Here is a 16,903-nt window from a genome sequence, read left to right as displayed (position 1 = left end):
CTGATGGAGACTCAGCTTGTTCTCTCACATTTCATTATCATTCAATCAACAAACCGAGCCAATTTTTGGTAAATAATTGCCAGTTTATAAATTGTTAATAGAACTCTTCTTCCACTTAAGGTGCAGTAGGAATATTCTTTGATAGAACTCACTCTTGGATGAATGAAATGGAATTCATCACATTCTGTTTCTTTGATGGAAACTCTGCAAAAAATGGAAGGGGGATTGATGTGTTTTTCAATGAATGCAACATCACTCAATCTCCATTCAGAAAGTGTATTTCAACAACACCGACAAACAGAGAATGGAATGCAGGAACAGCAACGAACGATGTGTGCAACAGTTGGCTTCTTCTTATCCCTTCGAACAAATTAGTTAGCAACGGCGGAACAGATGCTGGAGGCTGTGGAAAAACACAGCAAATGCCATGCGCCATAATAGAGGATGCCCTCAACGGCTTCATCCACCTCTAAATCGCCTCCCTTTCTATCTTCCTCTCAACTTTCACTCCAGCTCAGACTCTCACGATCTATTTCACAAATACTAAAATTGCAGTAAATGGAACAACTTCCAACACTATCGCATCCATTTGCATTCCTCAGCCAATAACTTCTTCCTCTCCCTCATCATCATCTTCACCAGATCCGTCTGCCTCGTCTGCCCTCTTCCAGCAAACACAGGGCTCTCTCACAGTCCCTGCCCTCTCCATCGTCCACAACTCCACAAATCAAATCACCCCCATCCTCTTTCACCTCTCCGAAAACTACCCTTCCCTCAAACTCAACACAACCACCATCACCGGAACAACCTCCATAACAATAAAAACTCCCCTCTTCTTCCTCACTGCTGGCTCCCTCGCTCTCAATCACACAGCAATCACCAGTCTCGCCCTCAACAGCCAAAGCATCTTCCACCTCACTTTCTTCACAAACTCTCTCACCCTCAACTTCTCCAACTCTCTGCGATTTCGTTGTTAACAAAAGCCACTTGGTGAACATATTGTTTATTTAACAATTTTTGAGGTTAATTCTTTATTCATTTCGTTTTATCTGAATAGCAACAAAAATAAACAGTCTCTAATTATTTGTAATAATATTTTCTTTCGATATGATGTTATATGGTTCAAAGAATTATAATTATCAAGTGCATGGTTTAAATATTTTATAAAAAATGTTATTATCTTCTATTAATCAACAGCCAACAATCATTCAGTGCCTTTCATCTTCATATATTTGATGCATTCAAGTGATCATATAAACCTAACTTGCTGCCATGCAAAGAGAGAAAAAGCTCCAGAAAGCTATGAAGGCACATATTGCTAATCTCCATTCGATTCGTGCGCTTCAAAAAAATGTTCGATAAATTTCAATTTTTCCATTTCATTATTTTCAACAACATTTTTATGAGCATTAGCATCATTCAAAGAAATTGCTTCTGTCAAATTGCATTCAGTGAAAAATTCATAAGTCGGTTGTTCAGCTGGAATTTTAGAGATATAATGACCATTTTTTCGGATGACAAAGATGAAGAAGATTGGTGTTTCATGTCTGTTGATGAAATAAATAAATGCTTATTTGCACTGTTAGAAGAAATGGTTGAACGAAAAATTCGAAATCAATATTCCATGAAGATTAGTTTGTCGAAGTTGAATCTTCAATATATTTGCTTATGAAACGAAGAGACGAAAACAAACAACGAGGAGCGAATTTTCTGAAGACATGAAATGCGTAATATGATGTTCTTTATTAACTTCTAAAAACCAGTTCGTGTAAATCACTTCATTTGAACAAACAAACCATTTATTAATGAAACTTCGAGCTGATTGAATCATCGATTTTTTTGTTGTTATATTTTTCTTCTTTTGTTCTTCGTAATAGACAATCTATTTTGATTTCTGCAATATTATCTTGATAAAAGCTCAAAATATTCTTTATATCTCAAACCATTTGATTGGAAACAAAGATAAATGCAACTCTTTTACCAAAGAGAAAAAATTTGCTTTTTTGATTAAGTCATGGAGACTATGACTTGGCATAACAGGCATGACCGTCAATGACGATCTGAAATACCTTTTTTGCCTTTTCGTCAGTATCCCATTGATATAAAAAATATATTTTTTTTTTGAATTTTGAATAAAAAAATAAAACAATGTGAGAGTGAATTTTAAAAAATGCAAAAAAATAATATGAAAATGAAATGCATAAAGTTGACAATTCCTTTTTGTTTAATTGCTTCTGAAATATCAATAATTGACTACTGACGTTAAAATTTTCGTTAAGTCCGTCAGAAAAGAAAAATTTCGAGTAAGAAGTCATTTCGTCACACAGGGTAAACAAATAAGTGAATTATTTCATTTTTCATAAGAATAATGGAAACGAAGTGGTTTTGAACTAACTTCCATATGTCAGTTTTCTGATATGATGTCACTTTTCATAAAAATATAGACATATCTCGAAAAAAAAATAACATTTATGAAAAAAGTTGGTCGTTCAGAGCTGTTAACAAAAGAAAATAATAAGTGATTGCAAGAGTCATCAGAATTGAATGTTTGTCAGGAGCAAGTTATACTGTTACTCAAACAAAAAGATTGGTTTGTATCATTATTACCATTCTTATAAATACTAATAACCAAAAACAATAAAAGATGGAATCTGTTCTGACTGATAGAAAAATTAGAAATGGAGAAGAAAAAAATCAGGAAGTCAAAATTACAGATTAAACTCAATATTCGTTTATTGAACGAAATCCAGATCTCAAAATATCGATTCCTCATAAAGTTTATATTCAACAATTATCGGTATCAAACAAACAGTTTCTTCAACCTTTCTTCTCACTTCTTCAATCACTTAATGACTTTTACAAGCACACTTCTTCACTCATCTTCAAAACCTACGGATCCTCTTTTTGCCACTTTTTCTCTATTAAAAATCTTACCGTTCATCCTTCAGGCGTTCCAGTTTGTTATCAAAAGCTCCATTTAACATTCCAAGCTTCACTCATGTTATAGCAGTTGCAGCTGATGGTTATTCTCTACCAAGCCTTGATCTTTGTCCTTCCAAAAGACTACCACAAGAAATGAAGGTCTTGCTCAGCCAGCATCTTCACGCCTGGGCAGGCAATGATGGATGGATGACTGATGCATTGCTTGCTCGCTATGCTGAAGAGATTCTACTGTCTGGAATTGTCCAAAGATGAAAATTGCAGTAAATAAACGAAGATAGATGCTTGCTTCTCTTGCATACTCATCCTTCAAGAGCACAGCCAGATCTGTTGCAAAAATTTGCAGATGCATCAATTGACATAGTTGCATTTATTGAAAACAGCACTCATTTTCAACATCCACTTGACTGCGGAGTTTTTGCTGAGTTCAAAAAATGTTTCTAATCAAACAATGTCATTCCATCATCTTCTTCGATCTCACTTCGACGAAAATCAATTGCAAATGCCTTGCCACAGGCTTTGCAAACTACTTAACTTCCTTCGACAATTCATTCTGCATTTGAAAAGAGCGGCGTACTGTCTTGACAATCCAATTCTGTATTAGTGAAGTCACCTGACACTCCTTTGTTCAACTGAAAAAAAAATCCCTAGGTTCACTTTCCATGGGGGAAATAATTTTTGATGAGCATTTTCAGATGAATTAATAAAATGTTTAAAAAAAAGAAAAACTAACAAAAATACGATAATTTTTAGGAAGAAAAAATTAAAAAAGATTTATTCACTGAAGAGAAACCGAAAAACAGAAAAATATCCAAATCTCAAATTTTTAAAGATGATGATTTTGAAGATGATAATGAACGAAGAAATCCCAGAAAAATTCTAAAGAGTGAATTAATGGGCAATATTTCCTATTGATTGTTGCATTTTTTTTAAAATTTCAACATGTAATTTGTGGGAAAATATTCATTTTTCTATCAACAAAAAAATAAAATGCCCGGATAAATAAATCACACTAAATGAAAGTGAATTCTTAAACAGAACGTTGAAACAGAAAAAATTTGACTCAATAATGATCGCATTAAATTATGAGAATCTGAAGACCAAAACACAAATTGTTTTCTTCTTGAATAAAATTTACAATTTTTCGATTTTAAATTGCTTTTTTTAAACAAAACAGTACAATTTTTGGTGAATGAAATTTCGAAATAAGACCATAACCAACTTGTTTATCTTTATCCATCAAAAAGCCAAAAAACAACTGAATAACATCAAAAACTTCAAAATATTCATTGTCTCATTTTTCGCTTTTCAGGCGTAAAGTCAATATGGGATTTCATTGGATGATTCTTTGGATTGTCACTGAACAGATGTCTGAGGATATAATGATAATCATTTGTTTCTCAGATCTTATGAATATTATCAGAATCTGTCTGTTCGTTGAAATATTCTTGTTAAATCATTAAACGAAATGCTTCATCATTTGTTGTGAAATGTGGAAAAATGATAATTCATTTTCCAAAAACAAAGTGGATGATACAAAAATAAAATGAGTATGAAACAAAAAAGAATTGAGTTACAATTATTGAAGGAGTTACAGGAATGGATACACATGTGATGAACAATAAATAATGAAAAAAGGTTTTCTGTCTCAAAAAACAAAGAACGAAAACAAAAGCAGATGAAAGCCATTTCGAAGATCATTCTTTGAACAAAAAAGAACAAAAGCAAATGGTGAAAGAAATAAAAAAAATTAAAGATAACGATTACAACTAAATTTGTCACCGAATAAAGCAACTGAATCTAAAAAAAGTCAGAGTTGCAAATGCAAAAATGAAAAACAAGTTCAAAGAAAACAACTGAAAATACTCCACTTCAAAATCGATATTGGTCAAACAAACACAAAATATCTTTATCATCAATAGAATTCTTTTGTTTGAAAGAAAAGCAAAAATGTGGCAGCTTGTGAAATAATCCTCAAATGGCAGTTTCTTCAAGGAAGTATTTTCCAAAAAAACAGCAAAGATCCAATCACCTGCATTGAAAATCATGTGCAAATGACGGAGCCAGCTGAAAACTCAAAAATTCAATCTTCTACCACACAAAAAACAAACAATAAGAATTCTTCTTTCACCTCAATGCTAGTTGTGTTCATAAAGCCCGTTGAACTTCATTTTTTCGCAAGTCTCCAAAAATGTTAATTTATTCATCAATAACAATCAAACATCGCTCTTTGAATGAGAAATATCATGGCTTCAATTTGCCAACGTGAGTGATTAAGTGAGTTTTTGACCGGATGCTCCTTCAAAGAGACAATTGACTCAACATCTGAACAGCTGAACAGTTTGTTTGAAGAATACAAGAGTGTAGAGAAATATATTGATATCATTATCTTTCTTCTCAAATGCAATGTGAAAAGGGTGAAGAAAAGACAAAGCTAATGATCACCGCTATTTTCACCACTAGCTCATGCTTTCCTGTTCCCCTCTGCTTCCTGAGTCTCTGCGTCGCTCACTCTCCCCATCACACCCACTGTAGCATTCAACAGCATCTGTCATTGTGAGCACAGCAGCATCTGGTGGGAAGCGCTGGATGAACTCGCGCTTCAACAAAGCCAAAGTCAGTCGCTGTGAGGCACACCCTGACAAACAACACTTGGCAATATTCTCCATCGAGGATGTGCTGATGCTTTCGAAATTCGGTCTCTCCCCATTCACTATCTTCTGCCCAGCCACCTCTGCCTCATACCCCCCAAACGGGATTTGAAGGGTCAAGCACTCCCACAACATCATCCCAATCGAAAACGCCACAGATTCCTTTGTTGCTCCCATCTTCTTGTTCACCAGCAGTTCTGGTGCCTTCCACCTCATGCACTCTTTTTTGAAATCATCTTCATCCTCAAAGGCGGATGAGGGCAGAGAGTCTTCGTCATCATTGCCACTGGTAGATGTCACAACTGTTGATGAAGAGATGGATGATGAATCTGAACTATCATCGGACAATAAGTCTGAATGCATCACAATGCAGATGACCATGTGTTCGGAGAAAAGAACAATATGAGGACTGAGATTGGCAAGTGACTGAAGAGAATTTTCCATTTCATCAAAGGAGTGGAGGGCGAGATTAGTCACCCAGAACAGGATCTGGGCAGCTGTCATTTCTCTCTCTTGAAGACTTCCAATCTCCATCTCTTTTTTCTCATTTTTCCCATGCAGCAGCATGAACAGTGAATCCCTCAGATCCACAATCAGCTTCTCATGTGGTGATGAACAGGCCATTGCATCCACCAGATTCGACATCGATGAAGTTGTTGGACACAGATCTTCTCCTCGAACAAATGTTGAATCTGAATCAGTTGAACAAGTAGAAGAAATTGATGGAGATGGTGTTCTCTTCCTTATCTTTTCCTCATCATCAACCTTCTCCAGTATCCAATCTGGAATCTTGTCTGAATCTTTTCCCAATATGTATTCGGTCGATCCACTCTCAGAGAGAAGATGCTCTGAAGACTCAGAATGTTGCATATTCGTATCATACACCCTCTTCTTCATCCTCTCTTCATTCTTCTTCTCTGCCTCTCTTTCAGCTCTCCTCCACTGCTCCTCAGGAGACATCTCCATCGTCACCATCTCAATCAGTTTTGGATCTTTCTTCACTGTATCATTCACAATCTCTCTCAGATCTTTATTCTCATTCTTTGCCTTTCTCCATCTGATTGTTGAAATAACTGCAATAATCAGAATGATAAGAAGAATAAATGCCATGAAGATCACTATCAACAACCAATACGATTTACCTTCTTTTCCTCCTTCAGCCACGTTATCATCTCCTTTTGACTTTGATTCTGTTTTGTTCTTCAGTATCTGTGGAGAAGTTGCAGCCAATTGTTTTCCAAACAGAATCGTCACAAACACCTCTGTTTCATCTGCAACCTTTGAAATATTTTTTGATGTGATTGTTCCAATCACTTCAGTTTCCGATTCAAACCCATCTTCCTCAAACTGATATGTCTCAACCAACTCCACATCTCCTGTTTTATACACAAGTCTGAATGACAAGTCACAAGGCACAAAAAGTGATCCCTCGAATTTCACTACAACATCTCTGTCATTTTCACTGATTGATACCTCTTCCAATTTGGGAATGAAGAAAGGAGATGACCTTTCTGCTGCTATCCCTCCCAAATCACATCCATCATCCAGAATCCAAAGAGAAGAATTATCCTTTACCCCATCTCCCCCTTTCAAGCTGGAAATGGTCAATGAGGCAGAATCAGAGCAAATGATGTTTCTTCTCACTGATGGATATTTTTCAATGAATGGATTGTTGTTCAAAAACTCTCCTTTCTCAATTGTCACATCGCCTGCAGACACTGACAATCCACCCGATGAAGCATTCGAAATTGTCACATATTTCATCACCAATGAAGAATTCGCCGAATAGACAAGCGATCCATTCCATTTGCATATTTCTTCAAAATCGCTGTTTCTCTCATTCTCACTTTCTTTTACAAGCACTCCAATAAATCTGCACAAATCCATCGAAGCATCCCTCGCATTTCCAATCTCCATAACACTCCCTTTGCCAGATATGGAACTACAGTTTGAACACGAGCAATTAGAAAGAGTTATTTGAGCAGAAGTTGAAGAAGCCGAGAGAACAGAAGCATCTTCTGAATTTCTTGAACAGTTGTTGAATATGGAGCCTCCAATGGAAATTGTTCCTGAAGTTGAATCATTTATTGAAAAGATGCAGCCATCGGACAATTTCACTCCATCTGCATCAATTCCATTGAACACAACTTTTTTGCATCCATCAATCACAAACACATTCCCCATTGCTTCAAAATTATCCATTTTCACATTTGTCAATGATATCTCATCTCCACAAAGCATAAATGAAGGCTTCTTGAACGAAAGCATTGATATTGAACAGTTGTCAACATGAAGAATTCCATTTCCAATGCTCAGCAATGTTGAATTAAGAAAAACAACAGGCTGATTGTTGCTTGACCCTCCATCAGAAGAGAAATCAACAAATGAAAGAGAAAGCTGTCCACTTGCTTCATGAATGACTGAACTTCCAGAATAAGAAAACGACTGACCAAAGTTGAATTTCAATCTCTCAAACCGAACATTCTCTGATGTTGTGATGAGATTTCCCTCATTGATATTAATTGTTGAGTTCAGATGCACCGAAGCAGCTGACTGAGATTGCAACGAGTGGATAATCACATCCTTTGCTTCGCATTCCCCGTTCGTGACTGTTTCCTCTGATACCAACAGCTGAGAATACGATGAAGGAATGATGTGTTGCACTCCCTGATTCAACGACTCACAAGGCATACTGAACTCTCCACATTGCTTGCTGTCTCCGTGGTTGCCTGTTGCTGAAGACACAAATATCGTCTCACTCTGGTATTTCACAACCCTCAGTAGAAGATCTTCTTCTCTTTCAAAAGAATCTGTTGTGCAGCCCCATATTGCAAGCTCCTTCACAAACGGCACTCTGAAATCCAATAAGAACTGCTCATCAACTATCTGTGTTTCGATTGAGTGGCATCTCACATACACATCTCTTCCTCTGAATGCAGAGTTGTCTCTGAACGTGATATTTGACAACACAAAATTCAGAAGCTGCTCAGCTGCTGAGGTGCATTCCAGAAACAGCCACCCACCTCTTCCTGTGGTTGAGCAGAAGCACTCGGAAATCGTGCAAAATGAGCAGTCAAAACATCCTCCCTCATTCAACACAGAAAACATCCCTCCTCCCTTTCCACACCTCGTTCCACCACACTTCTTCATCGTTGTGTTTCGTATTACCATTTTCAATGGCTCATCATTATTCACATTTCGAATGACTGGAATATCATCAGTCGCATTCTGGGTGACTTCTTCGAATGAACTCCACTCAATAACAACATCTTGTTCCTCTTCATTTCTCTCTCTTCTTGAACTCTTTGAAATGCTCAATCCGCTTGCTCCTTCAAGCTGAATATTCTTCATCGTTAGATTTTTCATGTTCAAACTCGAAGTTGATAGCACAGAAATAATATCTTTTGAAAAGCAGAGTGATTGCATTGATACAAATTCCAATACAACTGTGCCCCCATCTACTTTGATCAGCCCAAAATTTGTAATTTTTCCTCTGCTTTCTTCATTTTTTGTGAATAAGCAGTCTTTCAGTGTCAACAATCCTTCACTTGATCCAACATACATCAAATAACTGACTCCACCTGTAAATGATGATGGAACAATAAAGTCAATCAGCTCGAAATCGGTAATTCCAGAAATCTTCATTGCTGCATCCTCTGCTCCTTCGAGCGAAGAGTGACATTCCAAAACACACTTATTGTTATCATCTGGTTTTATTGAAATTCCACCAAGATCAACACAGTTCTGAAGAATCGCTTTTCCAATGATGTTAATATTCTTTTCATTTCCCTCAGGCAATCGATCCAATGAATAATCAATTGATAAACAAGGATAATCTGAGAACCCGCAAGTGCAAACATCTTTTCCATCATCTCTGATAAATATCTCTGAACCAAATGCTCTCCAGAAATAGACCAATGGAATAGCACTTGTTGTGTCGTCTCCATCAAACCCTCTCATCGAATCTAACGAAATACCATCCAGATACCCAGATACAAATGGAAGTGAAGTGTTTGATATGCTCTTTGTCAAGTTGGATGATTCGACAAACAGGTCATTTCCATATTTCGCAACATTTGGCTTGTCCGCCTCAAAAACAGGGGATGAGATCACAAATGAAGAATGATCATCAATCAACTTCAGTGTCATTCCTCCCCCAAAGCCTGTCTTGTCTTCTTCTCCAGTTGGTGCTGTGCATTCTGTGAATGTGCATGAAATAATGTTCAATTGAGTATTCCCTTTCAACAGGGCGTTGATTGCGCCTCCTCTGCTTTCATCTTCCAACACAGAGCATCCATCAAATACACATTCTTCAATATTTATTTCACCATTTGAATTTTCATCATCGCTGTTGTCAATGCTCACGCAGCCTCCACTTCCTTCTGCTCTTTCAATTTCTGTGAAAGTGCAATTCATCATGTTCAACCACAGAGTGTTCATCAACTCCGAATTTATGCTGCTTCCACACAAAGAGATCAATGGATTTCCACTCAAAGTGATTGATGAAGCAGTGAACGAATCAACATTTAAGATCCCTGATTCAACAGATAAGAACAGAAATGTCAATTCAAATAAAGAATTTTGAAGAGAAATAGAGCAATGAGACAAAGTCAGTTGTGAAGATGAAGAAATAAAAGTTGAATGTGAAAGAGACGGAGGAATAGAGACGATGAGCTTTGACAAGAATGTTTCAACATTTGCTGTTATCATCGATAAATTGGATGTTTCACTTGTTTCAGAGACTGTCCAACCACTCTGCTCATCATTTCCTCGGATTTCATGCTTTTGATCAGTAAAGTCCAATTCATCGCTCATCAAAATCATTCCATTCACAATAATTTTCTTTGTTCCTGTTTGTCTTGTGAGTGAATGTTTCATTGTTAAACAAGGGAATTGGACAATTCCACAGTGCGAATGATTGGATACCTCAATATTGCTCACAAAGATTTCTTCTGGGGTGGGAAGGAGATAAATGCACAGAGGAATGGCCACACTGTTGTTTCCATTGTCATATCCCCTCGCTCTGTCAACGGAATCCAAAGAGGCTGTCACGCATGTGATTTTTCTTGAAGTTGCAGTCACTTCCAGATTTAGTGAAATGACAAAAATATCTCTTCCCCATTTGGCTGTGTTTGATCCGAATGAAGAAGAAATCAGGAAATTTGGATTTTCATTCATCAATTGAAGAAGGATTCCTCCTCCAAGACCATTGGAAGCTGAACAATAGCATTCATCAAAATCACCACCTTTCACTTTCACTTCATTCTCATTCCCAACACATAGCTTCATTGATCCTCCATTTTCTGATAATGTGCTTCCACATCCTTCAAAAGTGCTCAAATTCAGATCAATGTTGGCTTTGACATTCGAAAACGACATCACAGATGCTCCGCTTGTTGTTCTTTCTATTCCACTAAAGGTGCATTCGGAAAGTGTCAATGATATTTCATTTGTTGAAGAAAGCGAAAACAACGAAGTTGTGGAGATAGTCTTTGCCCAGTTCACATTTTCCATCTGCAACATACCACTCTGAACATTTATCAGTTCTGTCGAAAATGCTGTTTCTGATGATTCTCCACTTCCAGCAGAAATGTTCATCCTGCTGATATGCATCTCTCCCGTTCCAGTAATCTCAAATAAACTTGATGCACGATTATTTGCATGTGCCGAGTCGTGCACAAGAATAAAGTCTCTGACAGTCAATGTGCCTGTAGAGACTGAAAAAAGAGATAAACTTGTTTCTTTAAAATCTGTTTGTATCGTTGAACTCAAATCACTCTGGCCATATATTGCGTGAGTGTTGGAACTGCAGTCCACGCTCCTACTCTCTGTAATCGTTCCTGTTATTATCTCAATATCGGTTACAAAGTCTGGAATAAGTTGACTCAAACAATGGCTGATGGAGTTGCATGGGTGACTTTCATCCAATCCACATGCAAATGTATCTTTGGCATTTGATTGCGTTTCAGTCGAAGAAACAAATCTGATTCTTCCAAAATCGTTTCTAAGCCAACTGCTTTGATCAGCAATAAAATGATGATTTGTGCTGACTCTATTTGATGAATTCCTTGTTGAATAGCAACTTGAGTCAATATTACTCTCAGTAGAATCGTACAGAGAAATATCATGTCCACCATTTACACATGTGTTATTGTGGAAAAAGCAAAAATAAAATAAAATTCCATTGTTAACATCATTAATCAGTTCCGATACAGCACCACCTCCACACATCGAATAGCAATGACAAAAGAAACAATTCGAAATGATAACTTTATCAATACCGTTCCAATGTTCGATAGCACCACCTGTGCCATCAACTGAAGAATTGCATCTGCAGCTATCAAAATATGAATTGATAATACAGCGCTTTTGCCTTTGAGCAATTGTCGGACGAAGATTTATTGCTCCACCGTCATTGCCCGACGAACAGTTATAAAAAAAACAATTATCAACCATAGGTTGAACAAAACCGTTTTCGATCATTATTCCTCCACCCCCATATCCCTCGGTTGCTGCTGCTGTGCATTGGACAAATAAAGTGTGCTGAACAATACATTCTGCAATTTTCAATACATATATTCCTCCACCTCTTGTTGAGGAAGCATTGCATCTTGTGAATGATGAATTCTCAACTCTGAGAATTGCATTTTCATTGTCATGAACATAAAGAGCACCTCCTTGTGGAGATGTGCAATCAACCCATTCACACAATGAAAAGGATTGGCTGCTAGTTGTGTCCAATTTTTCTTTTCTTTGGAGATCATTCGCTTCTCTTTTCCCGAAGCTTGTTGATGTGTTTCTGCAGACAAACTTCTGTGAAGAATAAGATCCACTTGAGATCCCTCCTTCAAAGGCATTCACACACGAATAAATGAAACTATTTTCCATTGAACTCAACAAACACGAATGGTCAATGTGATAATCACTGTTCTTTATTTGTTTGACAGAAATATTGCAGAAGGCACAGTTATTAATTTGTTCATTTTTGCTCTTTCCGGACAACAGAAAATAGTCTGAGGATGATACAGTCAGATCCATCATGATCGAATTTCTCAAAATAGCAATATTTGAATCATCAGATGAAAATATGAGACTGGAAGGGTTCAGATTCTTTTGAGGGATCAAACTCAAATTAACCATGCTGATTGACCCACTTTGCAAATGAAAAGGAGATTCAGATTTTTTGTGGGAAATGCAGGAATCAATTGTGATTGTTGATTTATCTGTAATATGCATGAAAGATGAAAATAAATGTTCAATTGCCAAATTCTTGAGTAAGACTGTAGAATTGTGGAATGCCAAAAATGTATTAACAACTGCAGATATTCCTGATTGCAATCTTTTAGCTCCTGATGTATTTCCCTGCTTAGATAAATAATAACCATATGTCTTAGAGATAAATTGTGCATCATTCAAGTTTCCTTGACCAAAATAAATACAATTAATTAAAAAATGTTAATGCCAAATAATACCTTTGTTTTCCAATGTTGCAGCACCAGAGACATCTTGTGCTTCAAGTGTCCTCCAAAGAATCAAATATGCAAAAAGGAACATATGCATTCTCTTTTGGAATTAAAATCAATTTTGATTTGAAAATTTTTATTTTTTTCCGGATGATCAAATTGAAATAAATTATGGTTTTCTGTGCAATTGGTAAGATCAAAAAACTTCTTTCAGCAATCACTTTGTGAGTGTTTGGAAAACGTCTGAGACAGTTCCAAGGCAACGCCATTTCTTCAGTTCTTTTCAGGAATGAATCTGTATTTGCTGATACAGATGATAATTTTTCGAATTGAAAAATAAAAAGAATAAAAATAAAAAAATTACAAACAAAAAGAAACGTCAAACAGAGAGATGAAATATGTCCAAATCAATGCAACAAATGATGGGAATCAATCTTGCATCACCTGAATGACAAAACAATTTGTAATCAGATAATGCTTTGTTTTTCATAAAAAGTTGGATTTTTCCATGTTCTTAACAGTGCATTCACCAGAAAATAATAAGAAACTTATCAAACAAAAATTGTTGAATGACAAAAGCACAAAAAGCAACAAATACCATTTCAAAATACATACCCTCAAAATTACCCTTTGAATGCGTTGTTCCAAATTATTAAAAGCCTTCTCTCCCAACGCAATCAGATGGCGAGTCTTTCTTTTCCCTTCTCTCTTTCCACTTCTCTTCTTCTCTTCCGCTCCTCAATTCCCTTTTCTTTGTCTCTTTCAATGAAAATTCTTTCCCTCAAAACTGTTTCTCAATTTCTCTTCTCTTTCATTTTTTCCTTCTCTTTTTTTCTTCTTCGCTTTTCCTTATCACCTTACAATATGTCATATATTAATTCATCTTTTCTCTCAACTGTTATCATTTTTTCCTGTTCAGTCCTCACATATCAAAACTTGCTCTTCTTTCAAAAAAATCTTTTCTGTGAAAGTCATCGCCATCAACTCCTCCTATTCTTCCTCTCCATTTCCTATCTTCTCCATTGTGCTCTTCATATTCTTATCTGTTTTGTCTTATAAAACCATCTCACCAGCTTCTTCGCCCAAAATTTCCCAAATAAGTTCTTTCTCTTTCTTCATCTCTCGCTTTCTTGCTCCTTCCACATTTTGTATGTTGATCCATTTTATGCACACAGCCAATGTTAGTTTTTCAAAAATAGCCATCTGCTTTTTTTCAGCGAAAAGATCCTTTTAAGAAGCCATTTGTGCTTGTTGAGAGGAAATGTTTTGTGAACTTTCTCTGCATATGTATTTGTATAAAAAAAAAAAGAGTTAAAAAAAGATTGCAATCAAGCAAATAAAGAAAACAAATGTGTTGGTATTAAAACTCAAAAATACATTTTGTAAAATAAAATAAAAACAAAAATTTAATCTCTTTCTTTTTTCAATTCTGAAAATTTTCCTTCATTCAAAAAAAAAAAACAATTTTAATCAGCAAACAAACACAAACACAATTCGCCCTTCTTTGCAAATCAAGCATTCTCATTGCGAATTACTGATTACTCAATCTGCCTCTTCTCCCTTTGTAATCGCTTGCTCCTCGTGTTCCTTCCTGCATTGATTAAGCCTCCATCTCTTCCCTCTCCCTCTCATAAACTCCATCCTTTCGCTTTCTTTTCCACCATCTTCTTTGAATTCTTCTGTCTCATGACTCGCTTTCAATTGCTCCAATAATAATGTCTTTTCTTCCCATGCAAATCCTTCCAATACAGAACCACCCAAAAGCCAGCGCTTTTCTGATAAATTGAGTGTATTTCAATAAAAATCAACCACATCTTCAAATTCATATTCCAAAAATTCCAAAAGGGTGAAAAGAAATATGAAAGCGAATGGTACAGAACAAATGAAAAAATAATTCAAACCTCACAACAAACGCAGAGTGATTGATGCCCAATTGCGATTCCAAGGATTTTTTTTTCAATTCAAGCAATTTGTAAATTTTCGATAAATCAGATAAAGTTTCAATAAAAATGGGGACATGTTCGATGAAGAATGCTATCTGAATGGAATTGAACGCGGATTTGGAAAACCATCGAAATCACTGAAATCCTTTAACCTTCGCTTGGAAAGACAAATAACACACATAGACTATAAAAGATAATTTTGGCCAAAAAATAGCTGAGTCTTCAATGGAATCCCGGTTATCGTGCATGGTGTTTGTTGTGCTTTGACGAAGGAATCAATATCTGCTCCACGATTGGCAACGATTTTGCTCTGGCCGATGAAAAGGAGCATGTTGTTGAATTACATTTTGAATGATTTGCCTTTCTTCCGAATTTGGTTTGTACAGGTTGTTGAGCTGCACCTGAAGAATGTGGATTTTTTATTGCTTCTATCTTAAAAAAGACCTGCTTTAAATCCTTTTGATGGTGCATATCCATTGCAAAGAAAAAGCTAAAAAAGTTGTTGCTCTTCTTTTTCGATGTTGTTGTAAGAGTAAGGTTTTATTTGGAGTTTACAGCTGTTGAAACATTTTTTATGGTTCAATTTTTGAATGTCAATTATCATGCAATTATCATTATGAATTTTAAAAATTCAATTTTATGAATATGTTTTCGACAATGTCATTGTTCATATATCATATATTCAGTCAATTCAAAAATTTTGAGAAATTAAAACTTTCAACATCTCTCGAAATAAAAACTTTCTCAGAATTCATTATTTTATCAATTTCAAATAATAATAAGCAAACTTCTATTCTTATTTCGTCTTCAAAAGGAAAGTGACCATAAAAATGAATGAAATATTTCATTTTGAATCGGTATCATAAAACGTTCATGAATTCATTTTTTTGTGAAATTTTTAAATGTGAGATTATTTATGAAATCATAGCTTATTTGTGTATGTTTATTGAAATAATTTAATGATGAAATGTGAAATTCATTTCGGTTGTATCAAAAGACAACTGTTGATGAATAAGAAAGATAAAAATGTTTTTTATTGGTATTATCACTTTTCTATTTTGACAAACAAGTTTAAAAATAGAAACTGTGAAATTTTTTTCACAAATCATAAAATTTTTGTTTTTCGAAAAAACTTCAAAATCTCGCAGATTGAAAAAGAGAGAGGATTTCATTTCTGTTAACAAGTCTAAATGATATCATAACATTATCTTTTGTGACCTCTCACATATTGGCGATTATATTAGTAATAATAACTATTTTCGGGGTGTTTAATATTTTGAAAATTTATTGTCGTTAGAAAAATAATTGTCTTTCTAATATTTAATGTTTATCAATCGTTTCAAAAGCAAAAGTTGGAATGAAAAAATATCGGAAAAGTCAAATAACAGATCAATCACTATTCAGTGTTCATCAACAAATGTTCATGACAAATATTCAAACCGAAAACTTTGATAGAAATAATATGATTTTTTTAATAATCACACATATATAAAATAATGAAAAATTATTTGATTACAAAATATTCATCTTATGTGCGAAATTTTTCAATGAAATACCTGAGGTGAAATATTTTTCCCTAAATAACTGTTTGAATTTTAAAAATGAAAGCATTTTTGCTCCAGACAACAAAATATGTGAAAAAAATTGGCGATAATTTTTGAAATCATGTTTTTTTTGGTGTGTATGTGAAATTTTCTTATTCATAGTAATTTGCAAAAGAATTTTCAAAAAAGCGTTCAATGTTCTTTAATTATTGCCTTTCACATGATTATTGTCATCGAAATACATATGGGACGAAATTTTGAGCTTTCTGAATTTTGTTCCATTCTTTTCCAACAAATTTTTTTCTCAAATTTTAATTTTATCCACTTTCTTTTTTGAATTGGGAATGAAAAACTTATTACAA

At 35.2% G+C, this 16,903-nt stretch overlaps 1 protein-coding gene across 1 annotated transcript; it reads right to left on the bottom strand.

Moving 5' to 3' along the window:
* Positions 1-5,399: 5,399 nt before the first annotated feature.
* On the bottom strand, positions 5,400-12,479 carry MONOS_3116 (uncharacterized protein; the record flags this gene model as incomplete). Its single annotated transcript, XM_067873092.1, has 3 exons — positions 5,400-11,690; positions 11,873-11,928; positions 12,062-12,479. 3 exons carry the CDS (start codon positions 12,477-12,479, stop codon positions 5,400-5,402), a joined length of 6,765 nt encoding a protein of 2,254 aa, XP_067720000.1.
* Positions 12,480-16,903: the final 4,424 nt, after the last annotated feature.

The sequence above is a fragment of the Monocercomonoides exilis genome (assembly GCF_001643675.1).
Source record: "Monocercomonoides exilis strain PA203 chromosome Unknown scaffold57-524287, whole genome shotgun sequence".
NCBI classification, from domain to species: Eukaryota; Preaxostyla; order Oxymonadida; family Polymastigidae; genus Monocercomonoides; species Monocercomonoides exilis.
The sequence above is the reverse complement of the archived record's forward strand: the minus strand, read 5'-3'. Positions and strand labels throughout refer to the sequence as shown.